This window comes from Rhincodon typus, chromosome 13 (genome assembly GCF_021869965.1).
Source record: "Rhincodon typus isolate 14 chromosome 13, sRhiTyp1.1, whole genome shotgun sequence".
Taxonomy (NCBI): domain Eukaryota; kingdom Metazoa; phylum Chordata; class Chondrichthyes; order Orectolobiformes; family Rhincodontidae; genus Rhincodon; species Rhincodon typus.
The window spans coordinates 20,278,175-20,299,837 of NC_063344.1; the positions used below are offsets into that span (position 1 = coordinate 20,278,175).

Consider the following 21,663-nt stretch of genomic DNA (forward strand, 5'->3'; position numbering starts at 1 on the left):
TCAAAATTGACACTTTGCCAGTTTTTGGTAAAATTTAGCTGCAAGTTTCAGAGTGACATAGAAAGACTAATTAGCAGTGGGGTTGTGTCTCTGGATGACAGAGAGTAAAACTAGGACAATGAACTCTCAGAAACTATATGCAGAGGTGAAATGGGAGGTAGTAAAGATTCCAGAGGGGGGGAAGGCAAGTAAATTGGCCAAATGGCTCCCTTCCTCCAACTGCCCCTGTAACCATTCATACAGTATCAGCTGTCTTTTTGTTTTCTCATTGTGTATGATGCTGCCATAGTGATGTGACTAATGTAGGATCTTGTAAGCCCAGACACACTTTATAGAAGTACTGACTCATGTTACTGCATCTGTGTAGACTAAATTAATATCCCACCCTGGGTCCTATTGTCTGTCTGATTCAGTCCTTTCTCAGTCCCGTTGACTGATGTCTAGATTAACATCTGAGAATGGGGTTACAAACTAAACTCGTTTTTTCATTGAGTTCAGAAGACTCAGGAGTGACCTGATTGATTATTTGATACAATAAAGTAATTTGATGGGATGGATAGAGATGGATTCTTTCCTCTGGTTGTGGGTGGAGGGAAGTATGAGAAAAGAGGCACAATTCTAAAATTAGGCCCAAACCAGACACTTCATCAAACAAAGCAGACTGGAAGTATTGAGCTCACTCACCCTAAAAGGGATGTGGATTGAAAAAGGGTAAATACAATTGAGGTGCAAAATGCCATGTCCAATTCAAAGGCTGCATAAGCTTGAGGGACTGAATGGCCAGATTCTATCCCTGTGATTGTGAAGAATGATACCTCAGGCACAGCAAACATGTAAAAGGAAAATTTGAAGAAGAAAAGCACTAGCTAGTGCAAAATCTATTTTAGATCTGAACTTGGGGTGACTTAAATGTACACTTCCAGCACAGTTATGACTTCTTACAGAATTGAAGGACAGCTGTACTGTCAGATGGTCAGTACTGAGGGAGTGCCACATTGTCTAAGAATCAGTTCTGAGGAAGCAATACACCATTGGAGCATCTGTACTGAGGAAACATTGCACTGTCAGAGGGTCAGTTCTAATAAACAGTCACACTGTCAGAGAGCCAGTACTGAGGGACAATGCGCTATTGTAGTGTCAGTACCGAGTGAGAGCTACATTGTCAAGCGGTCAGTTCTGAGGGACTGCTGTGCCATCAGAATGCCTGTGTTGAGGGAGTGCCGCACCATAAAGGTTCAGTACTAGGGAGTGCTACAGAGTCAGAGGTTCAGTACTGATTGATAGCCACACTGTCAAAGCCTCGGTCCTGAAGGAATGCTAACCCATAAAGAGTCAATATTGAGGGAGTGCTACTCTGTCAGAAGGTCAGAACTGAGTGAGTTCTGCACTGTCAGAGGGAGAGTACTGAGGGAGACTCACACTGTCAGAGGGTCAGAACTAAGGGCGAACAGCACTATGTATTGCTGGTGGAATAGATCTGAGGATAGAAGTCTTAAAATTTCTACTGACTGTGTAACTCCCAGAATAGTTTTCTGTGATGATTTGATTTGTGTTCTATCATCAACCACACCCAGTTACCCAGGTTACCAGTTCTGTTAACAAAACAAGAGAGTGCTGAATTTTCGAGATATGCAACAGTTTGCGGATTCTGTTACCAATGCTAACAGTCAGAACATTCCATTATCTGAATCATGATTTTTTAACCCCGTCAGCCTCTCCATTTGTACAGCAAATCATTCTGCAACATAACACTAAGCTGTTGATGATCCAACAGTAATTTTAACTGATCAGCAGGTCTGGCAGCGTTTCAGTTCTAATGAAGAGTAACCGCGCTTGAAATGTTGACTCTACTTTCTTTTCACAGATGTGCCAGACCTTCTGAGTTTCTGCAGCAATTTCTGTTTTTCTTTCAGAAAAGGGTCAATGATTGGTTACTGAGGATGAGTGAAAAATCCCCAGCTCAGGCAAGAACTGAACATGAGTTTCACAGTTGTTAACCAGGAGGTGAATTTCTGGGCAACAAAACTTATTCCATGAGCAATCGCATAGTTGATAATTCTGTTTTAAGCCATACACTGTAAAATAAAAACAAATAAATATGAATATTGCATTAAGAAATGCAGCAGCCAATTTACACACAGCAAGACTCCATTAACAATCATGTCTTAATACAAGACAGTCTGTTTAACTGCATGAGAGGCACTAGGGATAACTCCCTGGCTGTTCTTCAAAATTGTGGCCTTGCAATCTTTTATGTCCACCCAAAGGGGTAGACAGGATCTTGGTTTAATATCTCTTCTGCAAGGTAGACTTTCTCTCCATCATAGGGTCAGAAGTAGAGAGGTTCACTGATGATTGCGCAATGTCCAGCAGTATTTGCAACTACTTAGGTACTGAAACAGTTTGTACACAAACACAACAAAACATAGACAACATTCAGGCTTCTGCTGATAGAGGCGAGTGACATTTACGTATAAATGCCAAGTAATAACCATTTCAAATAAGAGAGAACCTAACAATCACCCCTTGACACTCAACAGCATCACCATTGCTGAGTTTCCCACATCAATACCCTGAGGGTAACCATTGATCAGAAACTTAACTGTGCCTACAACAGCAAGTCAGATGCGGAGGAATTCTGTAGTGAGTAATTCACCTCCTGTCTTCACAAAAGCCTGTCCACTATCTACATTGCATAAATCAGGAGTGTAATGAAATACTAACAAGTCATCTGGAAGAATGAGCAGCTGTAAGAATTCAAGAAACTGAACATCATTCGAAGTAAAGCAACCCGCTTGACCAACACCCACCCACAAACTCAAACTCTGACTCCTCCACCACACAGTGCAGTATAGAAACTTGTAAAATCCCTTTCTACAGCACCTTCAAACCTGCAGCCTCTACCACCTAGAAGGACAACAGTGTATAGGTATACCATCATCTGCAAGTTCCCCTGCAAACTAAACACCATCCTGACTCGATTCCTTCACTGTTACACAGTCGTAGAGTTATAGACTCATATGACACGGAAACAGACCCTTCAGTCCAATGCATCCGCAGTGACCAGACATCCTTATCTGACCTAGTCCCGGCTGCTAGCAGTTGGCCCATATCCCTCTAAACCTTTCCTATTTATATACTCATCCAGATGCTTTTAAGTGCTTTAATTGTACCTGCCTCCACTATTTCCTCTGGCAGCTTATTCCATTAACGCACCACCCTCTCTGTGAGAAAGTTACCCTTCAGGGCCCTTTTAAATCTTTCCCTTCTCACCTTAAACCTATGCCCTCTATTTTTGGATTCCCCCACCTTTGGAAGAAGACCTTGGCTATTCACCCTATGCATGCCTCTCTGATTTTATAAACTTCTATAAGATCATGTCTCAGCCTCTCATGCTCCAGGGAAAAAAGCCCCAGCCCATTCAGCCTCTCTTTATAACTCAAACCTTCCAATCCCAGCAACACTCTTGTAAATCTTTTCTGTACCCTCTCAAGTTTAACAGTATCCTTCCTATAGAAGGGTGAGCAGAATTTTACCCAATGTTCCAAAAGTGTCTTCACCAATGTCCTGTACAGCCGCAACATGATGTCCCAACTCCTATATTCAGTGTTCTGACCAATGAAGGCAAGCATGCCAAATGCCTTCTTCACCACCCTGTGTACTTGCGACTTCACTTTTAAGGAACTATTTGTTGGGTAGTAAGCCTGAACTCACTTCCTAGCAGCGCTGTAGATATATCTACATGACATGGAAAGCATCAGTTCAAGAAACAGCTCAAATTCAACTTTCCTAGGGGAATTAGGGATGGTTAAAGAATTCTGGCCTTGCCCCAGTGCCCACATCCAAAGAAAGGAAGAGAAAGATTGTCAACAACTTTGGGCACCACACCTGAGGCAAGATACTTTGCCCTTGAATGATACCAGAGCTTAGAAGGTTACATTATAAGGTTAGTTTCAATTAAAGTCCACGGAATTGAAGGCAAATTATTAACCAGGCTGTGCAATTATTTACCCAGCAAACATCAGAGAATGGTTAAGGGTACACTTTTGAACTGGGAGGGGTAATGTTAACTTGGTGGTATAGAAACTGAACTGGTAATACAAGATTAATGCAATGTCCTGGGGTCCCAAATTTGAATCTCACCGTGGCGGATGTTGAAATTTGAAGTCAATAAAATCTGAAATTAAAAGTCTAATGATGAAAATGAAAACATTGTTGATTGCCATGAAAATCTATCTGGTTTACTGAAATAAATCTGCCTGGCCTGCATGCATCTCCAGATGTGTACCAATTATTAATTGTCCTCTGAAATGGCCCAGCAAATCATTCAGTTGTATAAAACTGTGAAATCAACTCAAAAAAGGAATGAAATTGAATGGACCACCTGGCATCAACAATGGAAAGCTCAGCTCTGTTGACTCTGCAAAATTATCTTTACCATTTCAGGGGCCATTGGTGCTATTGCCAAAACTGAGACAGCTGTTTTACAGACTAGTCAAACAACGGCCTGACATTGTCATACTCATGGAATCATACCATACACACAATGTCACAGACACCATCATTACCTTTGTCATGACAGACCAGGCAGAGGTGGTGTTATAGTAGAATAGAGTCAGCAGGGAGTTGCCCTAGTTGTCCTCAACATTGACTCTGGAGCTTGAGTCTCATTGCATCAAGTCAAACATGGACGAGAAATTGATGGATCAGATTTAAGTTCTGCAGTCCAGCCACATTCAGTCATGAATGATGGTGGTCAATTAAACAACTTACAGGTGGAAGAGACTCCACAAATATCCCCATCCCCTATGATAGAGGAGCCCAACACATCAGTGCAAAGGAAAAGAAGCATTTGCAACAGTTTCAGCCGGAAGTGCCAAGTGGACAATCTATCTTAGCCAACTCCAGAGGTCCAACTACCAATGATATCAGTCATTAGCCGATTTGATTAACTTTACACAATATCAGTAAACAGGTGAAAGCACTGGACACTGCAAACATTATGAGCCTTGACAACGTTCTGGCAATAATACTGAAAACTTGTGCTCCAAAAATTGCTGCACCCTAGCCAAGCAATTCCAGTATAGCTACATCACTGGCATCTACCTGACAGTGTGGAAAATTGCCCAGGTATGTCCTATACACAAAAGTCTGGACAAATCCAACAGAGCCAACTATCGCCTCATTCACTTACATCATTAGCAGTAAAGTGAAGAAAGGGATCAATAAGAGTGCTGTCAATAACCTGCTCAATGACTCTCAGTTTGGGTTCCACCACGATCACTCAGCATCTGGCTTACTTATGGCCTTAATTCAAATATGGACAAATGAACTAAATATCCAAAGTAAAGTGCGAGTCACTGCCCTTGACATCAAGGCTGTTTTTGACTGAGTGTGACATCAAGGAACCATAACGAAATTGTCAGTGGGAATCAGGGTGAAATCTTCTGCTGGTTGGAGTCATACCTAGAAAGGAAGCTGGCTCTGGTTGGTGGAAATCAATCATCTCAGGTACAGGACATCTCTTAAGGAGTTCCTCAGGGTTTGTTCTAAACCCAACCATCTTCAACTGCTCCATCAATGACCATTCTTCATCAAAAGATCAGAAGTGGGGGTGATTGCTGATGATTCAGCACAATACTCAGCACCATTCATGACTCCTCAGAGACTGAAGCAGTCTATGTCCAAAGCTGCAAGACACAGAGAATATCTAAGTTTGTCTGACAAGTGGCAAGTAAAATTTGTATCACACAAGTATCAGACAATGACCATCTCCAACAAGAGAATACCTAAATATTCCCCCTTGATTTAATATCATTACCATCGCTGAATCCTCCACTATGAACAATCTTGGAATTGGAATCCAGAAATTGAACTAGACTAGGCATATAAAGACTGTGGCTACAAAGGCAGGCCAGAGGCTAGGAGTCCTGCAGCAAGTAACTCACTTCTTGACTCCCGAAAGCCTCTTCAGTCATTTACAAGATACAAGTCAAGAGTGTGACTGAACATTTCCCACTTGCCTGGATGATTGGCAGATGTAACAACATTCAAGAAATTTGACACGATCCAGAACAGTGCAGAAAATTTGATTGGCACCACGACCACAAACATTCACTCCTTCCACCATCAACACTCAGGAGTAGCAGTGTGTATCTTCTACAAAATGCATTGCAGAAATTCATCAAGATTCCTTAGACAGCAACTTTCCAACCCACAAACATTACCTTCTAGAAGGATAGGGCAGCAGATACTTGGGAACACCACAACCTACAAGCACCCTTCCAAACCACTCACCATCCTGACTTGGAAGTATTCAGGGAGATGGTGGTATAATGGTAATGTCGCTGGACTAGTCATCCAGAAAGCCAGAATAATATTCTGGGGGAACAGAAACCTAATAAACTTCTGATGCTGGAAAATCAGAAAAAATGAAAATAAAGAGAAATTGCTGGTAAACTCAGCAGATCTGGCTGCATCCGTGGATAGGAAGCAGAGTTAATGTTTCAGGTCCAGTGACTCTTTTTCAGAACACTGTAACAATAACTCTGTTTTGTCTCCACAGATGCTGCCAGACTTACTGAGTTTTCCCGGAAATTAATGTTTTTGTTTTCAACATTCTGGGAAATGGGACTTGAATCCTACTATGGCATGTGGTGAAATATGAATTTAATCAGATCTGAAATAAAATGCTAGCCAAATGATCACCATGTATCTGAGCTCAATTGTCATTAAAACACATCTGGTTCACTAATGTCCTTTAGGGAAGGAACTCTTGCCTGTTTGGACTCCAGACCCACAGGTTCCTACAGGTAATGTTTCCCCTAATTTTTACGCTGCATAGACCTCTGATGTCCATACGTGGTGTGACCTTTGAAAATTTAAGTCAATGTGTTGGCACGCTGATCAGCATGTGCAAAACTTTCCAATGATTGCACAGTAGCACTGCTTTGTCATTTGGCAGTCAGGTATGGGCAATAAATGCTGGCCTTATGCCATGAATGAATTTTTAAAAAATGGTTACCAACAACAAACTGAATTCAGACTGAAGTTAAGAGAGTAGAAAGCCAGATATACAAGCTTGCAGATTGCCCAAAGTCATAGCAACCTAGTGTAGGTGGGAGGAAAGAATTGCAGAGATATTAATATAGAAAGTGAGTGGGCAAACTTTTATTAGATAGATTTCCTTGCAATTGTGAGGTAATCAATTTTGTACCAAAACAGAATAGACCAAAGTCTTTTTAAGGAGTATAAAATGAGAAACAGTGGGTCTACAATGAGATCTATCAATTCTTGGACACAACTCACTAAAATGTGTAATCAGGTGCAAAATAAAACAAAAAATAGCAAATGGAACATTAATCTATATCAATATCAGGCACAAATATGAAGAGAAGGAGTTTTGCAGCTATCCAAATGCCTACTTAGACCACAATGATGTACTGAATTCAGTTCTGAAAACTGCACCTTAGAAAGGTGCACGTGCCTTTGGAAAAGACACAATGTGGATTCATCCGAATGTTGCCAAGGTCCCAATGGTTATATTGAAGCTTTGAAGAGTGATATGAGGGATTTTTCTTGGAAAGGATATTAAAGTGTATAAAGAAAGTATGAGTCAAGGGAGTTGCGGTCCAAATCAACTTGATCTGACTGAAAGGCAGAATAGACTCAAGGGGCTGAATGGCATCCTCCCATTTATGTAACCTGCTGCTGACTGGTCAACTCTACCAATACGTTCTGGTCTATATTTCATACATGCTGTCTCATTGCTGAATGTAATTGTACTGGTCATTCACCACATCAAGGTGCCAGGTGGGGTCCATGTCTCACTCTGTATTGCCCTTTTAAATCCTGCAGACTGGCTTCAAATGTCAAGTATGTGCATCAGGCGTTAGGTGGAGCCTGTGTCCCGGGGGTGGAAGGTTAATGTATCAGAAACTGGCAGAGAGGAGTGACCGCGGGAAGAGGAGCTCTCTGATTGCAGGAAACAGTGAATTTTGAGATCCCAGGTGAGAAGTCCATTCCCAGGTAGGGAAAGATCAGAGTTACGTCCTCCAGAAGTTTCAGTGCGATTTGTATTGCTTTCAGTTTCACTTGCTGCAATATCTCCAGCGCAGAATTCAGAACGGGTCCTCATATCAGCGGGAATGAGAACTTTGCCGTTAATTCCCAGTTCCTGATTTCCCATCCTCTAGTTTCCGAGACCTCAACCTAGTAACCAAGCTCCCAGTCCACAGATCTGAGCGCAACTTATTAGCACCGGTCACCCCGTCCCATTTCTGGGGGTGGAGAGGGGGATGTCAGGGATTTTGGATGTGGGAGTTTCGGTTTTGGAGGGAAGGTTGTTGGGGGACAGTGATGCGGATATTGCCTTGTTACGCAGTGCAACTTCGGAGCTACAGCAACTTTGATAACCAACCTCCGAACTTTACAACTCCTAATTTGAAATACATTTTTTCTGATGAAGGGTCTAGGCCCGAAACGTCAGCCTTCCTGCTCCTATGATGCTGCTTGGCCTGCTGTGTTCATCCAGCTCTACACGTTGTTATCTCAGATTTTCCAGCATCTGCAGTTCCTACTATCTCTAATTTGAAATACGGTTGGTTTTATCTTACAATTTCCTGTGTCTCGTCTCAGATCTGGGGACTTAAAGTAACAAAATGCAGCGCGAACAAATCAGAAAACATCCGATTAACAGATGTACAGCAACAGCAACTGTTACGCATCTCCGTCAGATAAATCCCGTGAGTCACTGTTGAAAAGTGCCTGTTTATTCTCCGTCCTCACTAATCTCCAGGGATTTGTTTGCCTCGTTTTTCTGCTCTTTTATTGAATGTTTGATAGGCCAGTACACAGAGAACCACAGAATAATACAAGCAAACCAACCACCCAGTCTGTGTCAGCGCTTTGTAAGAGCATTACAATTTATTGACGAATCAATGTTGTTGCTTGGGCTCTCCTCTAGGCCCAGTTCTATGTTGGGTCTCAACTGGAATAGCGCCTAACCCCCTGGCCATTGCATATTTTTGATGTATAGATGATACATCTGCTATATTTGAATCAGCAACTGCATGCAAGAATTTCTTTGCGTCTTGATAGATTCCACCCTGTACTCAAATTCACGTTTGAAATGAAAAAATCAAATGAACTCCCTTTCTTGATGGCCTATTTGAGATATTACTGTCTACCTTCGCTGGTCATTAAATATGTTGGGATTCCTATAGTTCCATATGCTCTAAGATTGGCTTTATCGAAACTTCGCAAACAGGGGCAAAGCCATTTGCAAACTTGATGCTGAAATAGTATGCATCAAAACCATTCTGTGAGACAATGGATATCCCGATCAGATTGTTTCCCCTACTCCTCTTTATGAATGACCTGGACGTGGATATACAGGCAATAACTTCAAAATTTATTGAAAACTCAGAAATACAATAGCATGCATAAAACAAAGCAAAGAAAGAACTGCGGATGCCGGAGATTTGAAACAAAAATAGAAATTGTTGGAGAAACTCGGCAGGTCTGGCAGCATCAATGGGAAGAAAGCAGAGTTAACGTTTCCAGTCCGGTGACTCTTCATCAGATGATCAGAGAAGTTCTCCCAGCAATTTCTTGTATTTTTTTTCGTAATAGCATGCATAATTGGCCACAGTTTGTAGGTGTCAGCAAATACTGCCGCATACAGCGGAAGGGAAGTCGGATGGACCCGGGAGGGGAGAAAGGGAGAAGAGATCGGGATCCGGCAAAAGAACTGGAGGGAAGAATGCGGTGAACAGTCAGGGGACGAGAGGGGAGGGGTACTCTCCGCTCCCATTGTCCCATGCCCCGCCCCACCCGTGAGTCGCCGCCTTCCGGTCTACCCGCTCCCGCCAACCCATTTGGAGTGCGCTTGCGTAGCAACGTATTTGTTTGTGACGTCACACCCACAGCGCACGTGCTGACGTCAGAACGGGGAGAAGCATGATCCTTCGTGTGGTTCACTGGTGACAGAAATGCCAACATGAAAACGACCCATTTAATTCTAACTGTCTTTCGCTCATTAAACAAGTTTTAACCATGGGATCCAAGGGAATCCTTTTTCTTCATTCACCGGATGTGGGCTTCCTTGGCTGGGCCAGGATTTACTGCGCATCCCTCGTTGCCTTGGAGAAGGTGGCGATGAGCCTCCGTGAGCCGCTGCAGTCACATGCTGCAGGTAGCCCTACGATGCCATTGGGGAGGGAGTTTCAGGATTTTAACCCAGAGAAATTGAAGGAATGGCGATACATTTTCAAGTCAGGAGTTGGAGTGTTTTGGAGGGAAACATCTAGGTGTTCTCATGTATCTGCTGCCCTTGTCCTTCTCGATGGTGGTGGTTGTGTTCTGTCTGAGGAGCTTTGGTGAATTTCTGCAGTTCATCTTGTGGATGGTACTCACTGTTGCTACTGTGCATCAGTAATGCAGGGAGTGAATGCTGATGGATGTGGTGCCAATCAAACGGCCTTTTTGTTTTGAATGGCTTCAAGCTTCTTGAGTGCTCTTGGAACTGCAAACATCCTGGCAAGTGGGGAGTATTCCATCACATTCCTTACTTTTGCCTTGTACATGGCTGACATGCCTTGCAGAGACAGTAGGTGAGTTATTTGCTGCAGTATTCTTAACCGTTGATCTGCTCTTGTCGTCAATGATTTAATGTGGCTACTCCAGTTCAGTTTTTCATCAATGGTAACCCTAAGGATGTAGATAGTGGAGGATTCAACAAGAGTAGTGTCATTGAATATCAAGATTTAGTGGTTATAATCTCTCGTGTTGGAGATGGTGATTGATGCTTGTGTGATTCAATCATTCCTTGCCATGTTTCAGCCCAACCTAGACATTGTTCATTGTGCTGCATTTGGACATGGATTGATTGAGTATCTGAGGTTTTGCAAATGGTGCTGAGCATTGTGCAATCATCAGCGAACATCCCCACCTCTGACCTTACAATGGAGGGAGGTCTTTGATGAAGCAACTGAAGATGGTTAGGCCGAGGACACTGCGCTGAGGAACTCCTGCAGAGATGGTCTGCAGCTGACATGATTAACCTCCAACAACTCCAACCATCTTCCTTTGTGCCAGATACAATTCCATCTGGCAGATAGTTCCACCAAACCCCCAACCCCCAATTCCCATTGACTGCAGTTTTGCAAGGATGCCTTGATACCACACTCAGTTAAATGAACTCCTTGAGGGCAGTCACTCTGAATGTTTGAAATAAAGCTGTAATGAGGTCAAGAGTTGTGTAGCTCTGGCAAAACCTAAACTGAGCATCAGTGAGCAGGTTATTGCAATGCAAGTGCTGTTGGCTAGCACTGTTGATCTCAGTGGTTAGCATTGCTGCCTCTGGGTTCGATTCCACTCACAGGAGACTATCTGTGTGGAATTAGCACCATCTCCCTCTGTCTACATGGGTTTCCTCTGAGTGTTCTGGTTTCCTCCCATTGTCCAGAGATGTGCAGATTAGGTGGATTGGCTAGGCTAAATTGTTTGTAGAGTACAGGAATGTGCAAGATGGGTGGATTAGCCATTTGAAATGCAGGGATACAGTGACAGGGTGGGGCGGTTGTGGATCTGGGTGGGATGGCCTTTGGCAGGTTGGTGTGGACTTGATGAGTCAAATGGCCTCCTTCCACACTCTAGGAATACTATGAAGATCACGTGTAGCCTTTACAGCCTCGAGTGCTGTTTCTTCATATCATGGGGAATGAATTGAATTGGCTGAAGACTGGTAGCAACCTCCAGAGGCCACTAAGTTGGATCATCTGCTTGTCACTGCTGGTGAAATGGCTTCAAAAACTTCAGCCTTAACTGTTCCACCACTGTGTTGAGATCCCCCGTTATTGAGGATGTAATGTCTACATAATAACATCAATATCTGGAACTGTACATTACCAAATGAGCATGCAGGTATAGTTGTCTAACAGTTGTTGGTGTCAGCAAACACAGATTACAAGAGAGTACAGGAATAAACAAGTAGGAAACTGGAGTTAAGGGCAAATCAGATCATCCATGGTCTTGTGAAAATATCATTGGGGTAGCAATCCAGAACCCCAGACTAATGTTCTGGGTACATAGGTTTGAATCCCAGTGTTGCAGATGGTGAAATTTGAATTCAATGAAATTTATTTTTAATTCTGGAATTAAAAGATTAAAAACCAGATATTATGTAACCACCGTAGTTTGTCACAAACGTCCATTTGGTTCAACAATATCATTACTTGGTCAAGCCTACATGTGATTCCAGACCACAGAAATTTGGTTTACTCTTAATTGCCCTCTGAAATGGCCTGACAAGCCATTGAATTATATCAAACCACACAAAGCCTAAAGAAAGGAATGGAAACATTGTATCAACCTAGGCATCTGAATTGACAGTGGTATACTCAGCCCTGTCATCCCTGGAAATTTCTCTTTACTAACTCCCCTCATGGTCAATACTTGTTAATTGGATCTCTCATTAATTTAGTGGGGATTCATTTTTTTAAAAAAAGCTAGGTTTCCAAGTAATTTGGTGAGGAACCTTTAAAAATAAAACAGAGAGCAGTGTTCTTCCCTTGTTTCCTTTCCTTTTTGTTATTGCTGTTACCGTGCTGGGCAGTATTTGTTATTTGTTGTTTGATAATTAGTCATTTGGGTGATTTGGTGATGGGCTGTTTTAAAAAAAGGTTGTTTTCTTTGGTTCATCAACGTCCTTCAGGAAAGGAAGACTGCCATCTGTCCTACATGTGACTCCAGATCCACGGCCAAGTAGTTGACTCTTAACTGTCCTCTGGACAAATTCAGGATGGATAATAAATGCTGCAATGCCCACATCAAATAATAAAAACAAAGAGTTGGAAAAAGCAGATGGCTTTCAGAGAGAGATTTTTCAAAATAAAAATAAAAAGCTGGGTTCCTGTGGAGGATACTAAGCAAGAGTCTTGTGACTTTTCACTGGGGACCTAGGGGTGAAGGATGTTGCACACAGCCTTCTGTACAACTGTAGATCAAGGTAGTTCTCCAATTTCTGGCGCAACTGTTGATTCTGCTGTTTATTGGTTGTGGGAGATTCCACCCCTGTGTGTTTAACAAAAGGCTGAGTGTTCTTTTGGCTGCACTTCAGCCCTATGCTCCTGATCTTTGGGCAGCTGGTTTGGGGCTGTGGGGAGTTTGGGGTGTGGTGGTGGTGGCAGACAAGTCAGAAGACCTCTTCATAGGCAAAATTCCATCTAAACTGTGTGCTTGCAGAGCCACTCCAACGTTTCACGGACAGCAATTAGCCCACGCTGCTAGGCAGAGAGATCAATGCTGTGGACCTGGTGTAAGTAGCTATCAACAGGTCCAGGCAGTGGGCCATAAGACAGATTAGTTATCCACCTGCTTGCCTCTCTTCCACAGGTACAGTTGTGTCTGGAGTGTCCTTGGGAACTGAACACATGGTCCACCAAAACGCTTGAGGTATTTAGAGAGAGAGAGAGTTGGCACAATAGGAGTGCATTTCCCCTTCCAATAGTATTTTGATTTAATTCCTGCCCTTAAAATGTTTCAACAATTGGGAGGGAGAGTGTTGTACATAATTTGGAGGAGGACTGTAATACATTACTGAAAAACATAAATAATCTTACAGACAGTATGATATTGGCAAATGAACTTCAATATGGCTAAGTGAGAAGATGCATTTTTTGAGGAAAGAGTACAAAGCTATTTGGAAGTTCAGTGTCTCAGTGTTGTAGGGGAAGACAGACACAAATCACAAAGTGGCAATGCCAAGTAATAAAGCAAACAAAACACTTGGGTTCATTTCTGGAGAACTAGATCTGAAAAGCAGACACTTGGTTAGATATCATGCAGTAGTGTGTATAATTCTAGACTCCATAACAAAAAAAAACCCAAAGCAATGGAGAAGACATAGATTTAAAGTGTTTGTTATAAAGATTAGAGGGAAATGAGGAAAAATGTTTTCACTAATGGGTGGTTGGAGTCTGGAACTCTTTGCCTCAAAGTGCCATTGGGGCAGAAGATCCAAGATGTCTGGATATGCACCCCAAATGCCATAACCTGAAGAGCCACAAACCAATTGCTGGAAAATGGAATTGAGCTGGATGTCCTCATGTTTGACTAGCACAGGGAACCAAATGTTCTCTTTCCTGTGGCATAAACATTCTATGTTTTAACGCACAAAAAGGATTTATAAGGACAATATCAAAATTGAGATGTTACAACTATCAGGGACAATTGGATGGGTTGGGCCTCTTTTCCCTAGGACTGAGGGTTCGTCCTTATAGAAGGCTTTACACTCATGAAAGCGCAAGAAAAATTGGCTCCTCCTGCAGGGACCTGGATGTCATATCTAGATTAGGAGTTAATAATCCAATCATGAGTTCAGGAGAAACTTCTTTATCTGGTGAGAATGTGGAACTGACTACTGTGTAGAGGTGGTAAGACAATTATTTTAGATTAATTTGTAGGGAATCTAGATAAACACAAAATGGGGAGAAGTGCACAAAAATATGCTGTTGATGGGATAATGGCCTGTTTCTGTGTTGTGGATACTTAGCATCATGTTTTTGACCATTTTTAAAAAATCAACCTTTTCAATTGTTTCCTTTGTCTCAGTATTCACTTTGTGCACGATAGGTGAATTTTTTTAACCTTATCTGTCCTATATATTTTTCTTCCTCTCCTCTAATGTAGTAGGTTCTATAGTTTCCAATGCATTAATCTCTTTTACTGAACTTTCTTAGTAAATCCTCTCATTTTTGTATTTATGCTCTAGCCATGGAATTCATTGGCAAACAATGCAAAAAGCAGGTGGAAAGGCAGGTTGAGAGGGATGCAAACAATTTACAGAGACATATTGATAGTTAAGAGGACAAAAAGTTGGCAAATGCCGTATGTTGAAAGGTGTCAAGTTGTTCATTTTAGAAGGGAGAACAAATGACCAGTATTCCTCAAATGAAGAAAAGCTGCAACATAAAAGGGCATTGGGGTACTGATGCACAAAGCAAAACTAGCACACAGGTGCAGCAGGTTAGTAGGAAGTCTAATGGAATGTTGGCCCTTGTTTCTAGGGGGTTGGAGTATAAAAATAGGGAAGTCTTAATGCAACCGTACTAGGTGCTGGTAAGAGCACATTTGGGGTAGTGGGTGTTCTTTGATCTCCTTATTGAAAGGAAATATACTAATTCATTGGTGGCAGTTCAGAGAAGGTTCACCAGGCTGATGGCTGGTGTGGAAGGACTATCTTAGGAGCAAAGGTTAAACAGGTTGGGACTTGACTCTTTGGAATTTAGAAGACACAGTGCGGCTTGACAGGGTAAATGCTGAGAGGATACTTCCCTTCATGGGAGACCTCAGGAGCAAAGGGCATAGTCTCAGAATTAAGGGGCACCAATTTAAGACTGAAATGAGGAGGAATTTCTTCCAAGGGTTTAGTGTCTTTGGAACTCCTTGCCACAGAGAGCTCTGGGATAGAGTCCTTGTGTATATTTAAGGGTAAGGTTAATAACCTTAGATTCTTGATCATTACGGTAATGGGGAAAGGACAGGAAAGTTGATGTGTGGAATGTTAGATCAGCTACAATACTACTGGATGTTCCTATTTCTTAAGCACTAAGGCCAGAATTTAATACTTGCCCCAGGGTGGCGGTGGTGAGCAGAATTCTTGAACTATCAGTAACAGTTTGATAGCAGCCTTTCAGAACAATACTGGTATATACAGGTCCAGGGTGGACAGCAAATCTCCTTCCCTAAAGGGCATTAATGACCAGATTAATTTTTAAGACTTCAATAACTTTATGATCACTTTACTGAATTCAAATTCTCAAACTAGTTTGGATTTTAACTTAGATTTTCAGAATTAATGGACCAGAAATATAGCAGCAGAAATAACTTGCATCATAACTAATCTCCTTATTTTATGTGATTTAGCGAAAACAAGACACTCCCAACCTCTATGCAGTGTTACTATCATCTCTGGTCTTCCCACCCTCAATCATATCAGTGAATTATTGGTATATTCTATTCACCTTCCTCTTGCACAATTTCGTATGTTTCTTTTGACTAATATAAAGTTCATTTTATTTTAAAATTTTCTTTTTTATTGGTGTTTTCATTGGCAGAAACTTTAACCGTTCACCAAATGGCAGGAAGACCATCTAGTCATCGGAGAAAGCAGGGAGCTGATGCAAAACCACGAATGCCTCAGGAGGGAGCTCTGCTTCCAGCTGCTAAAGCAACCAGTCCAAGGGGTTCAGGATCTAGAAGCCAAGGAGGTAGATCAAAGGGTGGGAGTCCCAGCTCAGCCAAGCCGTCAAACACTGGAAGATCTTTGAACCCAACTGTTAACACCAGAAACATTGAAACACAGAAATCCACCAAGCCAACTACCAAAGGAGCAGAAAGCAGTGGTGATGGTGTCACACGAACCACGGTGGTTACTGGTAATGCCAACTCTGGATCCAAGGCATTGGGTAAAGAGAGACACACCAACAAGCAAGTTGATAAAAACAGCCAAGCCAGCATTTCTGCACAACCAGAGATGATCAGTAAGCAGAGGGTAGCAGAAATTGAGAAAGAGACACGGGGTCAAAGGGAAAACCCAGCTTGGTTCGAGCAGCGTAGAAACCGAATCACTGCCTCAGTAGCACATAAGATTTCCCACAGCAAGTTTGTGAACGGTAAAAGTACCGAGGTCCCTCAGTCCTATCTGAAGTCTGTTGTGGGCCAGGGCTCAAACGTTACGACGCCTGCAATGAAATGGGGTGTCCAGAATGAGTCCATGGCTATCAAAAAATATGAGAAGCTGAAGTCCGAGGCCATCGGGCACCAGGTATGTGTCAGGTCATGTGGGCTGTTTGTTGACCCAGAAAAGCACTGGTTGGCAGCAAGTCCTGATGGAGTAGTGGTTGACAAGGCAACAGGGGATACCATCGGCCTGGTTGAAATCAAGTGCCCCTACAAACACAAAAATCACACCATCAACAAGGCGTGTGAAGACAAAACATTCTGCTTGGAACGCAACAAAGGTGAACTTCAACTGAAAAAGAATCATCCGTATTTCACCCAGATTCAATGCCAGTTGGCGGTTGCAGGCCTCGAACAGGCTGACCTTGCAGTCTACACCGACCGTGATGTTGCCATTGTCCCAGTGAAATCTGATAAAAAGTTCTGGAAGAATACTGAAAATAAACTGGAAGATTTCTACACCAGAGCAGTCCTACCAGAATTACAGAAAAACAATCCAGTGTTGGCAAATGAAGAGTAACCACGTGAAATATTCATGGTGTTTCCCTAAATAAACCTATACTTAAAATGTTGCAGCCTCTCTCTTCAAGAAAATGTCTGAAATCAAAAGTGCTTAAAATGAAAATTCATGGCGTTGTTAGGTATAAAACTGTGGCTTTCTGAACTTTATACCAGGAAGTAGTTGCAAAGCTTTAGTGATGGAAAACGTGATTCCACAATTTCCCCTGTATTGCATCCAGAAACTAATAAAATGGCTGTTTCACTGTTCTGTTGTTTGTGACACTTTACTGTTTCAACAAAAAATAGATGCAAAGATTCATTTCATTTCAACATGTTCCTCCATGACCCAGGAATTCTACCACTCTTTATAAAAACTTAAAATAGTGACTGCACACAGCAATCATTGCAACATTCTAAGAAAGGAAAGTGCTACATACGTGTGTTGGTGAAAAGGAGAATTGAGAAAACTATTACACAACAAGTGACTAAGATTTGGAATGCGCTGTCTGATGGAGTAATCAATGTAATTTCAAATTGGCCAAAAAAAAAACTTTAAAAATACTTGGAGATGAAGCTACATAAATACGGGATGAACAAAATATGTTGTCAAAATATCCAACACAGAACTGATGAGTCAAATGGGCCACGCTTTTTCTATGTAAAATCTTTTAGTGATTCTGTCCAAGTTCACTCCTTTGTGTAAATTTACAAAACTATTTCCATTTATCCAAAACATCAGGTTTGTGTTTCTCTTTGTGCTGATTTAACTGAATATCAGGCAGTTTCTATAAAAGATACTCAATCAGAAACATTGATTTTATAACAGACAGGAAGTTACAAATCTGCCCAGCTATGTTTAAGGGCATGATTTTCAGCACCTTTCATGACCACAGGACTTCCTAAAGCACAGTGCTACCAATGAAATATTTTTTGAAGTGTAGTCACTGCTGTAAAATGTAGGAAATACAAAATTGTTTCTTCATTGTCACTGGGCCAAAATCCTGGAACTCGTTCACTAATAATACTGAGAGTATCTCCTACAAGTACTTAAGCAATCAAGGTGCAATTCCAAAGTTTGAAGCCAATGCAAAACTTGGGAGAATTGTCAGCTCTGAGAAGGGTCACTTAAAACCATAAGAAGACATGGATGTATTGGTGGATTGGAGAAAATGTGGCAGATAATTTTCAATGTGGAGAAGTGAGAGGTGATGCACTTTGACACAAAGAACATGGAGAGACAGTATGAAATAAAGGATACTTACTCTAAAGGGTATGCAAGAGCAGAGAGTCCTGGATGTATAAGTATTCAGGTCATTAAAAGTGGCAGGTAGAAAGAGCTGTTAGTAAAGCATACAGTATTCTCAGCTTCATAAATAGAAGCAGAGTACAAGATTAAGGAAGCTATGGTGAACTTAAATAAGTCACTGTTTAAACCTCAGCTGGAGAATCATTTACACTATTGGACACTACACTAGGAAGGATGTAAAAGCATTGAAGAGAGTGCAAATGAATGGTTTCAGGGATAAAGTATTTTGCAAAAGAAGCAAATAGAAGATGACAAGATCTTCATTTTTAAACACAGCAAGCAGTTAGGGTATGGAATACACTTTCTTGAAGGTTCAAATGAAGCTTTAAAGGCAGAATTAGATTTAAATAGAAACAATATGTAAGGTTACAGAAAAAAGGCAGGAGATTGGCATCAAGTCTAAAAGCTGAGAGAGCCAGTGCAGACACAATGGACTGAATACCTTCCTACTGTGCTGTAACAATTCTATGATTTTCACCACCATTTTTTCAAGAGCAGTTAAAGATGGACAATAAATACTGGTCACGCCAGGAATGTTCACATACCATAAAAGAATTAAACAAATATGCATGTTTAGATCTTACGAATGATAATACAAGTAATAATACTATAAGGATAATCCAAAGAGATTCTACAAGTACATTAACAGCAAGAGAGGAAGGCCCAATAAAGATCAAAGAGGTCATCTTTGTGTTGAACCTCAGGAGATGGGATAGATATTAAATTAATATTTATTTCATGCCAGTTTTTGTTATGGAGAACAAAAATGGAGGCTAGGGACCTCAGGGAAATAAATACTGATGTTTTGAAAACAGTTCATTTTACAGAAAAGAAAGTGCTGGAAGTCTTAGAAAATATAAAGGTAGATAAATCTCCAGGACCTATTCTAGGACTTTGTGGGAGGAAATTGCGGGACCTCTTGTGGAAATATTTGCATCATCTAGAACTATGTGAGGGGCGCCGGACGACTGGAAAGTGGCTAATGTTGTACCTTTGTTTAAGAAGGGATGTAAAGAGAAACCTGGGGACTACAGACCTGTGAGTCTGACTTTGGTGATGGGTAAGTTGTTGAAAGTGATTTATATGCATTTGGAGAAGCAAGGAATGATTAGGGATAGACAGTTTTGTACGAGGAAAATAGTGTCTCACAAACTTGAGTTTTTTTGAGGGAATAACCAAGAAAATTGATGAGGGCAGAACAGTAGACATTGTTTACTTGGACTTTAGTAAAGCCTTTGACAAAGTTCAGCATGGCAGACTAATTAGTATAGTTAGATCACATGGGATTCAGGGTGAGCTTGCCAATTGGATACAGAATTGGCTTAAAGTTAGGATACAGAGAGGGATGGTGGAGGGTTGTTTTTTTGGACTGGAGGCCTGTGACCAGCGGTGTTCCACAGGGATCAGTTCTGGGTCCACCTTTGCTTGTCATTCAGAAAATAATTTAGATCAGAATATAGAAGGCATGGTTAGTATGTTTACGAATTACACCAAAATTGATTGTATAGTGGATGGTGACAGAGGTTATCTAAGATTATGCAGAGATCTTGATCAATTGGGTCAATGGGCTGAAGAGTGGCAGATGGAGTTTGATTTGGATAAGTGCAAGGTGTTGCATTTTGGTAAACCAAACAGGACAGGACTTATATAATTAAAAGTAGGGCCTTGGGTAATGTTGTAGAACAGAGACACCTCGGGGGTTCAGGTATGTAGTTCTTTGAAATTTGCATCACACATATTTAGGGTAGTTAATTGGGGTTCAGCATGCTTGCCTTCATTGCTCAGACCTTCATGTATAGGCATTGGGACATTGTGTTGAGGTTGTACAAGAAGTTGTTGAGACCTCTCGTTGAGTACGGTGTCCAAATCTGGTCACCCTGTTATAGGAAGATCATTATTAAGCTGGAGACAGTTTAGAAGAGATTTATCAGAAAGTTGCTGGGAATGGAGGGTTTGAGTTGTAAGAAGGTAGATATGTTGGAACTTTTTTCATTGGAGCGTAGGAGGTTTATGAAATCATGAGGGGTATAGATAAGGTGAATTACAGGTGTCTTTTCCCTGGAATAGGGGATTTCAAGACTAGGGGGCATATTTTTAATGGTGAAAGGAAAAAGATTAAAAAAAAAATGAGCATTTTTTAAACACAGACTGGTTCATGTGTGGAATGAACTTCCAGCGGAAGTGGTGGATGTGGGTACAGTTACATCATTTAAAAGACATTAAGAGAAGTACACAAATAAGAAATGTTTGGAGGGATATGGGCCAAATGAAGGCAGGTGGAACTAGTGTAGTTTGGGACAATGGCCAGCATGCACTGGTTGGACCAAAGAGTCTGTATCTGTGCTCTATGAATCTATGACCAGGTTATCTATTAATAGTGCTCTTAGTTAGAGATGACTATTGAGCAGGATACTGGAGCGAATACTGTGCTCTTCATCAGTGCCATAATATCTTTTATACCTAACTTGAGGGGACAGCTGAGGCCTCTTTAATTTTGTAACCATAATATATGTGTGTGATAGTACTGCACCGGCAGTGTAAGCTTAGATTACTTGCTCAGCACTGGGAATTCAACATCAGACCTGATGTCTGCTTTGGAGCGGAAAGGATTAAAATGGATCCACAGCTCATGGAATGAGCCATGTTTTAAGAGATTGAGAAAGAGATCAAAAGATAGAAGACTGCTACTCCCTACTTAATCCACTGAGGTACAGGCAATGGTTTATGTCTTAATTGCCTGACCACTGAGAATGAATTCAGTTAAGCTGGTTCAACACAAATATCTGAGAGAAACATGCACTGAAGAACAGTATCATTCACAGTTCCCTGCTCTTCACAGCTACAGGCATGGAGGAGACAGAACAATAATTCTCAGAGAGGCTAGTTTTCCAGATCATAATAAACAGCAATCAAGTGGAAGTTTTTGACAAAGTGAGTGAGTGCCCAGAACCCACCTTATATCATAGCAGTCCTGAACTTGGGGGAGGGGGTGGGCAGGGAAGAAAGAGAACATTTCAATTTTCACGAAGAAGAGAGATGTGAAACATTAACTCTGCTTCTCAACACAGATGTCACCATATGCTGTTGAGTATTTTCAGCATTTTAGACCATAA

At 41.5% G+C, this 21,663-nt stretch overlaps 1 protein-coding gene across 3 annotated transcripts; it reads left to right on the top strand.

Annotated features, from left to right (window-relative positions):
- The first annotated feature begins 7,887 nt into the window (after window positions 1-7,887).
- LOC109911545 lies at window positions 7,888-17,511 on the top strand. 3 transcript variants are annotated; one of them, XM_020510879.2, is made up of 2 exons: window positions 7,888-8,009; window positions 16,119-17,511. In XM_020510879.2, exon 2 carries the CDS (start codon window positions 16,139-16,141, stop codon window positions 17,261-17,263), a length of 1,125 nt encoding a protein of 374 aa, XP_020366468.1. In that variant the 5' UTR covers window positions 7,888-8,009; window positions 16,119-16,138; the 3' UTR covers window positions 17,264-17,511. The 3 variants fall into 3 exon arrangements, with proteins under 3 accessions (XP_020366468.1, XP_048460725.1, XP_048460726.1); XM_048604768.1 differs by having other exon boundaries at window positions 7,900-8,028; XM_048604769.1 differs by lacking the exon at window positions 7,888-8,009 and adding an exon at window positions 8,369-10,613.
- The last annotated feature ends 4,152 nt before the right edge of the window (window positions 17,512-21,663 follow it).